This window comes from Alligator sinensis, unplaced genomic scaffold (assembly GCF_000455745.1).
Source record: "Alligator sinensis unplaced genomic scaffold, ASM45574v1 scaffold555_1, whole genome shotgun sequence".
In the NCBI taxonomy this organism is placed as follows: domain Eukaryota; kingdom Metazoa; phylum Chordata; order Crocodylia; family Alligatoridae; genus Alligator; species Alligator sinensis.
Genome location: NW_005843016.1, coordinates 271,078 through 280,922, shown reverse-complemented (window position 1 = coordinate 280,922; position 9,845 = coordinate 271,078). Strand labels below are relative to the sequence as shown.

Genomic DNA, 9,845 nt, shown 5'->3' with positions numbered 1-9,845 from the left:
CCAGGCTTTTTGGATGTCTGTCCCTAGCCATTTAGGTCACTGCCTCAATGGAAGTTCACTTCTGGGGCAATTCCAAATGACTTGTGTTTAATATTAACTGTTCCTCACCCTAGAACAGGTTGGTTAGTCTATACACTAACAAACACATCTGGACTGAATTGCTGTTCTGGGTTCTTTTCAATTCTCTTGATGGTAAAATGGTTTCCTTCAGAAGGACTTATTAGCAGGAATTAGTCACTGGATTAAATATATGTTTAAGTCAATTATTACAGGGTAGAACTGGACTTTGTTGGAAAGTAGAAGCAATTACAAGGTTAAGGAAAGCATCTCTAAGTGCTATTTAGTGAAGACTCAATAGCAATTAATATTTGTCCCACAGCAGAGAAAAACTAGACACAGTTACCAATAATCATTTAGTAGTCCTCAAAATTAAGTTAGATCTGATGCTGGAGTCCCGTAATTTACTTTTGATTCTTTTACAAAATAGTTTCTGAAGCCAACAGCTCTTAAAGTATCTACTTAAACCTAGGTACAGCTGAATCATTACCATTTTAAAAGGAATGTAGCTGGGATAATGCCTTTAACTTTAGTAGAGTTATACCCAATTATAATTAGTATTGAAGTCTGCCAACAGATATCATAATCAGTAGTAACAATAATTAAAAAGAAACCCAGTGTCCAATCCCCCTGCTTCCTTCCCCCAAACCCTTAAAAACAAAAGGCAAGCAACATGTGAAAAATATTTATATTTTTCCCAACAAATATTTTACAAAGATTTCTTACAATTTAAAAATCACATTGTCATATAGGAAAACTCAGAATACTAAAGAAGATTCATCTCCATTGAAAAGCAAAGTGCTCATAGCAACATTATTGTAGTTTCCATAAAAGTGCATAAATGGTTAACATAAAAGCACTGCATCTGTGCCCACACACCATAAAATAATGCAAAATGGCTTTTTTCAAAGTAATAATCATCATCATTCCCCACTGCTCTTCTAAAGTTGCTTTAAAAGATCACATAGTCTTGGGCTTGTTCCTTTCCCCCCCACACACACCATTTATTCAAAAATACAAACTTCTAAAGTTTAAAAAAAGTAGAAGAAAAATACTTTAAAAAAATTCATAGGTCTTAAGTGGTCCACATAATCATTACATCATTTAGCTTCCATTAAGAAATAAAATCTAATATACCAGGCTTCAGTAGGGTTTTTTAAAAACAAAAACAAACAAAAAAAGCAAACCACTAACGGCTATAGTTTAAAAAAAGACACAAACTGCTTATTATTAAACAAATTTCACAAAATTTGCTATAAATGTAGTGTTTGGCTTATCTTTCTGACCCTTAACACTAACTATTACATAGAATGTTCTCAATATATCTGGTGTTCTTAGTAGAAAAGCCATGCTTCACAATGCTACATTACATTTATAGCTTCTTATACTTAATTAAGTGCTACACATGTGTCATATAATTTTACACTCAACACTGTTCTAATTAATGAATAAGCAAAAACTGTAAGGATCTTTCTACAAAAGTTAAAACCAAAACACGAAAGCAAGAACATATTTTAGGCAAATATCACATTGCTACAAAAATACACCATTTACCCAACCTGTTAGCATGACACTTTAGTCAGTTTATGAAAACATCATCCAGTTCTTTAATGTGGCACAGTATATGGACAGGGCATACCACATTTATAGCAAGGGAAAAAGGAGGCAAAAAAGTCAAGCTTTGGTTAAGCTAATGAACAAAAATCATTTTGACCAATGGACAAATTGCTTGGAATTCTACAGTAGACCAGGTATATACACCAGCTAAAGTGTCTATATTTCTGCCACTGTCAGCTATATCAAGGTTAAAAATGGTTAAGTTAAAGTTATAATGTTGATAAAATATTTGCTACATTCATAAATAAATCACCAGAGTTACACCAGAAAGCATAACTCCGAGACATAATGAGATTAGTTTCCTTTAAACTCAAAACCGGAAACATAGGTGGGTGGATGTTTGGCTGGGCACACTTAGGAGGGCTCCCTTTAAGTGAGTGAGCTATGCCTATGTTAAGATACAGCAAAGCATCTTATTTTGCCTTCCAATCATGCAATTAGAAACATTAAAATGTTGTGCTGAAGAGCAGGGTGGCTGTACTCTGAACCACCTAAACTGTAGATGTATTACAAGATGGTGAATTGGGGGAGGTTGCTTTAGGATCAGGAGTGCTGCAAACAAAGAGCTGCTTCCCCAAGGTTTTTTGAGCAAATCGGAAGTACATGATATGGCCCATTGCAACAAAGGACACAGAAATAAGCACCAGTAAGCCAAAAGCTTCAGGGTTGGGGGCCAAGATGACCATGATAAAATGCATCAGATCAAGAAGGTAATTCATGGAGTTCTGGACACCATTTATAATGCCTCTTTCAGACTCTATCACATTTTCTTGGAGCAACTGTGTGACAGTTAAATCAAAGGACCAAAGACCTGTAAGGAAAGACAGAAACAAAAGGGTGGGGGAGAGCAAACTTAATTATCTTTGCAGAAACTTTAGGTTTTCCCCAAGGGGTCTTCCCCCCCCAAACAAGCACGCTCTTACACTCAATTTAGTGCGCAGTCAACATCTAAAACAATTTTGACCAAACCATTCTCTCATTTGCTTTGAATGGATTTCACACCAGTGTAAGCAAGAGCAGATTTTGGCCCTTTATCATATTTCTGTGGATAGCAAGAACTAGTACAATAATGGAACATGCTAATGATGCACTATACGGATCTTTCCCTTATTAGTGAAAGTATAGAAATCTACCAAATCTGACACTCATAATAAATTAAGCAAAGCAAAATACATTTTTAACTTCCAAGAAAAACTACTCAAAATATTTTGTGCAAAAAGCTTGTGCATGACCATTTTTCTTATAAAGTAAGATTAAAGAGGCATTTAAAATGTGTTATATTGACTATACCCAAAGATTTAGAAATTCTTCACTCAAGGGTGACTTCTGTGCCCTATAAAATGTGTTAATAATTATGTTTTAAATGTTTCTTTTGCAAGTATTTCTAAAGCATACAAATCAAATATTTCTTGTCCCTGCAAAATTCAGCAGAATGACTACAGAGCAGCTATAAGAGCATTAGCAGATGCATGATGGTTACATTGTTTTATTCATGCAAGGATTGTTTTGCCCTTTCAGTCTGTCAAGTTGTTAACTACTAGAACATGTGGAAATACCTCAGAACATCTCATTAAATATTATTCAACATGTAGGATTTAAATTTGATTTTGATTTAACATGTAGCTTTTAAATTTGATAATACCCGACTCCTTCACAACATTATTAAATACCCTAAACATAGTATAAACTCTTAAGATTCCTTCCCCCCCCCCAAAATGAATTTGAGTTGGCAGGATAGATAAGGAAGAGAGCTTGGGTTCAGTAGAAAGGTTCTGCAATTACTAGCATTAAAAATAACGAATCAGACTTTCCGATAGACATTACTTACCAATTCTAGCAGCAATGACTCCTGCAAACAGAAGACTAACAGAGATTAGTGGCACAGACTCAGGACTCATCTCTGGGTCATTGTTAGCAGGAATAGACCCGTTTAACAAGTAGGGAATTCCAGCTTTAAAGGACATGTCAGACTGATCAAGTGGAGATGCAATCTCAGGCAATGGTTCATTGTTAGATAATCTGGCACTGAGGTCAGCAAATGGGGAAACAGTCAAATCCAAAGGACTTCCAGGCATGAACACAGAGATCACACACAAGACCAAGCAAGAAAACTGGGCTATTCCTGAGATGAGACCTGTGCGAACCAGGCCACATTTGCGACGGAGCCAGGTGAAAGCTACTGTTCCCATGATTCCAGTTACAGCTGAAGCCCCCATCAGAAGACTTAGCACAGAGCCACTCAAACCCTGAGTGTATGCATAGCCTGTAGTAATGCAATCAAAGCCCAGTACAGTCATATAAAGGAATGCAAGGCCCATGCCTGCAAGAAACACGGATTGGTTGTAGTACGCAACCCATCCATCACGAAAGGTGATGAAAGGTTCAGCAATCCGGGAACTACAGCTGATTTCCTTCTCTCTCTGGGGCTCAACAACTGCTACGTCTTTGTCAATTATTAACTGCACTCCTTCAGTGGGCTTCAGTTCTCTATCTGTGAATAGAAACAAAAGTGTTAAGTGCTTTTCTGCAAGAAGATGTACAGCATAAAAACCATAAAGCATTGTATTCTCTGGATTAAAAAAAAAAAAAGTGAAGCATCTTCCATTGAAGAGAGGGTTGTCAGTTAATTCCATCAATTAAGTTTCTTCTGGTTAATTAAATTACAAAATCAGCTTTGTTAAAATGACTGTAATATTTCTCATTCTACCCATGCCTATTCTGGAACAATGAAACTAGGTAGTAATGCTAATCTTTACCTGTTTAAACTGCACCTCATTAAACTGATGAGACCCATACAAACTACTCTGTCCTTGCATTTAGCTTCCTGGTAACACCAAATACTTTAAGCAATTGTTTGTGAAGAAATAACTAATTTTATCATTAGGTTTAGCACTTCTGAAGGGGTTTTCATGTTCAAAGCACTTAATTTGCTTTCTCCATCAAATGTGGGGAACTTAATTAGTTTGTAATTATTGTTCCCCATGCAATGAGTAAAGAAAATTAAGGCAAAGAAGTTTGATACCTTTAAGCCACAGAGAAACTGTGATAGAGCTGGAATCCTCAATCTTCTTGATTTCATTCCAGTTTTTCCCAGCTCCCAGCCAGGCTCCATGTGCTGGAGGGCAGAGGGGGGCCAGCTGGCTGGGGCTCAGGGTGCCTCAGTGAGGGGCTAGCCAGAAGGCAGCCCCTGTACTGAGGCACACTGCACCCCAGCCAACCAGGGGCCGGCACATAACAGGGGAGCAGCCAGCCCAGGGATGCCTGCTCCCCCATCACAAGGCACACTGTGCCCCAGCCAGCCACAGAGCTCTGCAGTATGCTCCTCCATCTCCATGTTTGCCCTGGCACACACTAATTTTGTATGCTTTGCACCACCAGGGTTTTTTTTGCTACTGGAAAATCCCAGTAGCAAATTTTGCTTCTGCGCTGCAAACTTAGCAGCACTACACATGTTTAAACGTGCAACACATGTGGTTTGTAGTGCCAGAAAAAGGTTTATGGCCTCACAAACCACACATGCCTGCAAGTGTTGGACATAGCCTAAGCTTTACTGCCAACTACATCCAAGAATAAAAAACAAAACAAAAAACCCTTAAAAACTGAGGAGTGAAAAAAACCAAAAGCCTTCAAAAAAGCAAAGTAATCTATAGGAAAGTAAATCGAAAATGAACAGCTCACAGTATTGTTTAGCGGGTTTGATGGGAGTAAAGGGAGAGTTAGTAGTTCTAGTACCTTTCTGCAAATTCAGTTGTTTCAGTTCAGTTTCCTCAACTTTTGAAACAGATTTGAGAGCCAGAGCAGGGGTTTTCTGGTAAACTTTCCACAGGAGTAGATACTCAACACACATGGAGAGCAGGTTCCAGCCAGATATGAATCCACAGCCAATCACTGGAGAGCCAAAGGTCATTATTTGACCAACTGCCAGTGGTGCCAAGATATTGGTCAACTGGTCAATTCTTCGTACTGTAGCATTCATATCTGTCAGATATAAGTGTTCATATTATCAAATCAGAGTGGAAATACCACCATATTTTCTTGCCTACAACACGCCCCAGAATAAGATGTGCACCTTATTTTTGAAAGGCAGAACGGAAAAATATATTTCAATAGTTCATGTGTATGAACCAAGTTAAACTATAATATATATAATATTCTACAAAGAAATTGCAAAGAAAATACTGTAAAGATAAAATAAAAAACTAAAAAAGGTAGTTTGTATTTTGGGGGTTTTTTTTAAATTACCAGAAGAGTTAATCTTTCTGATGTTCTGCAGATATGGTATTCCCTTAAATGGTAGACACTTTTGATTCAGTTACTGCTACTTGCCTATATTTGGGGGTTATATCTTGAAAGCCATTTCAAGGAAATACAGGCAAGTAGCAGTAATTAGCCAAGGAACAACAGCTAAGGAGCCCAGAATGCTCATTGTACTGTTCCATGTGGAAAACATGCAACATTACTTTCACTGCAGAAACTGCTATTGCCGTATTTCCTCACTTATAACACCGCCCCCCCTTCAATTTCTAGCAGTTGATTTTTAAAATAAAGCTGTGTGTATATTCAAGACAGTATGGTAGTTTTAATTTCCAATTAGATTCCACACACAAACCAAAGCCTGGTTCATATAAGGCCAATGGCAAAAACTCCCATCAAATTTCACTGGATCTACAGTTTGGCCAAACTATATGCTAACTACTAATACAGAAGCCTATGTACCAACAATTTTTACTAGATATAGATCTATTATATATTTTTGGAACCATTATGGAAGTTCATGAAATAAATTCCCATTTTTGTCAGTCTTGCTTAGGATCAGTCTTGTAGGGCTGGAAATACTAAAAAGTGGAAATGTGTTAATCCATGAAAGGGAAATCATGGATCATTGATTTCATAAAATGCCACTATACACTTGTCATAGATACAGCTTGATCCCATCATGGTGCCCATGTGCAACCCCTCTGAAACTAGTGGGAGTGTCATATTTCCAAAGGATAGCACCCTATGAATATGTTCCTGTAATGGATGAGTATTGTTTCTTAAATTATCTGTATAGTACTGAATCACGTATTTCTTGCCCACTTTATTCACCTCTGAAATTATGGATGACCAAACACCACTTACTTAGATAGCAGCAGACCTTTGGTCTGGTTTCAAGTTTCCTTATTGAGGCATACTGCCTATAGTGGTCATCAATCATTTCACAATTTCAGTGAGCAAAGTCCTCTCTGCCTTCTTGTTCTACATTTAGTCTGGAAACATGAGGGAGTGGCCCTTAAATTCCCATCTTGCTGCTAATCCCATCCCCCTCCCCCCCAAGCTGCTAGAATTTATCAGCAACTGAGGGCTGTTCTGCAGTCAATGGAAGTTGGTAGGTGTTCAGCACTTCCGATTATTCAAAACAAGCCACGTACTTGGGTGTTTAAATGTGGATGCTTAAAATCATGGTCTCTCCAAATACAGCCTTTAAAGCTGCAGAGAAAGATTTAGAAGTGCGAGACAAGTGCAAAATAATGTGGGAGGCATTTTCCTGGAACTGTTCCTGTTCATTCAACGCATTGTTGAATTATCCTTTTTGGCTAGGGACAGAAATTACGCATAAACTGGTATAAAAGATCAGAAGCCAGTTCAAATCCGTAACACAACAGAAGTTTAGTGCACATCAACCACTTTCAAAATGGCTGAAACCAGTTTAAAGTAAACCTGGATGAATGTAATATCAGACTTAACTGATTTAGGTTAAATTGGTTTATTAAACGTCTATCCAAGATCCCCTCTAGGTTCAAGTTAACTCACAGTCCCCCAGCATCCCAGGATGCTTTGCAGCTTCCCAGAAACCCCCACCTCCCTCGCAAGGTGGGCGGGCTAGCCTTGGCCCAAACTGTCTGCTCCAGTGAAGCAGGGAGATGTGTTCTAGCATCCCCCAGCTTCTGACCTGGGACACTACAGATATATGGCTGCATTTCTAGAATCAAAATGTCTGTTCACTTGCTTATTGGTTCAATGTGAACATCTGTTCACTTGCTTATTGGTTCAATCTATGCAGCTTAAACTAACCTGCAAAGATTGAATCAATTCAGCCTTGAGCTTTTTGACTGTCTGTACTTAGCTTTTATGTCTAGAGCTAAGTGTAAAATATTTCACAGATAATCAAGGCATGAAGGAAAGGAAATGTATTATGAAAATCTGCACACCCTATTTCTCGAGAAGATTGTTTTGATATCTTAAATGGATGAGGCTTAATTTCATGGAGTTGCTTAAAAAGGCAGGGCAGGGGGGCACTGTAGATATTAACTCAGTAAAAAATGTGTACATTACAAAAATAGGCAGCCTACTTCCTCAGAAGCTACTTCATCATAGCAGATTAACACAGCTAACTACCTCTCTCTATTCATCAAATTGCTTGGGAGTAGGGAAAAATATGCTACTCACAAGGTTACCCAGGGGAAACCACCCAAAAAGAAAAGATGGATAGAAAGAACCATCAGGCATTTGTGAGGAACAAGAAACCAGAGTAAATTTTATTGATCAGTGTGCTAACTTATTTTTTTCTTCGAGAAACCTATATCCATTCATGTGCCTTTTGAAGACAACAGTGGTCACAAATCCCTTGAGCATTCTGATATTTTATATTAAGCATAATACAGAAGACAACGTTGTTCAGACCTTTTTTTCCCCCAAAAAGGTCCCTATTTTGTTTAGGCAATAGAAATTTAAAGAACATCAGATGCATACAGTCCTTTCTGGGAAATTTGAGACGTTAGCTGTGATGGCTTAAAAAAAACAAAAACAAAAAACAAAAAAAAAAACCCAAACCCAAACACACACACACACACACACACAATACAAAAACAAAAAACACAACAACCCCTCAACCGCATCAGAGACCTGTTTTATAATTTCATAGTACAAAAATATATGGTAATATGATATTACATCAGTCTGAATTTAGGAGACATAGGTGTATCTACATGTTCATTAATGTGCGTTAGGTAATGCACATTAAATCTAGTACCTCCATTTAGAGGTACTAGAAAAGGCACATCGCCTATTTTAATGCTATAAAAAAAACAACAAAAAACAAAAACAACATAGGCATTATAGATGCACTCTGGGAGGTGGGGGTGGCACCTTAATTAATACAGCTCTGAGAGCTGTGCTACTTAAAAGTACATCACATGTATCAGCATCCCCATGCTGAAAGAGGGCAGCAGGACGCTTTAAACTAAAGCTCGAACAAATTTTAGTTCAAAGCACCCTGCTGCCATTTTTAAAGTGCAGGGACACTGATACAAGTGACACTAGAATCTGCTGAAGTGGGGTAATTACCATATTCCAGCAGACACTATTAACTGAGTCTGCTCCAACACACTGTAATTACAGCGCATCCCAGCAGCCTCCCTGCATGTGTATAAGAGCTCATGGGTTTTTTTGTGACACTTTAATGCACATTAAAATAGGCTAGTGCACATTAAAGCACATGTGTAGATGTGCCCACAGAAAGGCATAATGTAGGCAAGATAGCTTTCTTCAAACCTGTTGCTCCCTCTGTATGATTTGCTAAATGAAACAGTCATAATAAATATTAAACAAGAAGCATTAAAGTTTTAAAATTTCTGCAAAGGATAGAAAATTCTTTCCATCAATGGTTTAAGTGTATGAACTCATAAAATTAAACTAATAGTGCTCTAACAAAGGAACTGCAAAGAAAACACTACAAAGACAAAATAAAGAACTAGAAAAAGTAGTTTGTATTTTGGGAAGTGAAATACCAGAGTTGGGCTTTTTTTTGTTTGTTTGTTTTAAATTACTAGAGTAATTTCTTTCTGATGTTTGGCAAATACGGCATTCCCTTAATCGATAACACTTTTGACAGTAAATGCATGGACTAAAGGATGAGCAAAACAAAAGAGCATTAGGCAAAACGTAGGCACCTTAATCCAAAACTACCACCACCTTGAAAATTTCTGCTCAGCTGCTATCCAGCTCCATAGATGTCTTGGTTTGACTTTAAAGTCCTTGCAAATGCATATAACCCTACGGGCCTGTGGCTCAGAACTGCCCCACTATTGATAGGGCTTGAATGCCTTGCACTCACCTCATGCCTACACTCAATCAGGAAAATAGCCATCCCTTTACCTAAGTCTGCCTACTGTTGTCAGTCTCAGAGCCTG

At 37.9% G+C, this 9,845-nt stretch overlaps 1 protein-coding gene across 2 annotated transcripts in view; it reads right to left on the bottom strand.

The window, feature by feature from the left end:
* Positions 1–727: 727 nt before the first annotated feature.
* The window catches only part of SLC40A1 (solute carrier family 40 member 1), a 19,086-nt gene continuing 9,968 nt past the window's right edge, over positions 728–9,845 (bottom strand). The window contains exons 6-8 of one of the 2 annotated variants that reach the window (XM_014526314.2): positions 5,407–5,652; positions 3,503–4,165; positions 728–2,485 (exon numbers count right to left, since the gene is read on the bottom strand). In XM_014526314.2, coding sequence (XP_014381800.1) covers positions 2,166–2,485; positions 3,503–4,165; positions 5,407–5,652 — 1,229 coding nt within the window. In that variant the 3' untranslated portion in view covers positions 728–2,165. The remainder of the gene's footprint in view (positions 2,486–3,502; positions 4,166–5,406; positions 5,653–9,845) is intronic. The other variant, XM_025193111.1, reaches the window with a different exon arrangement.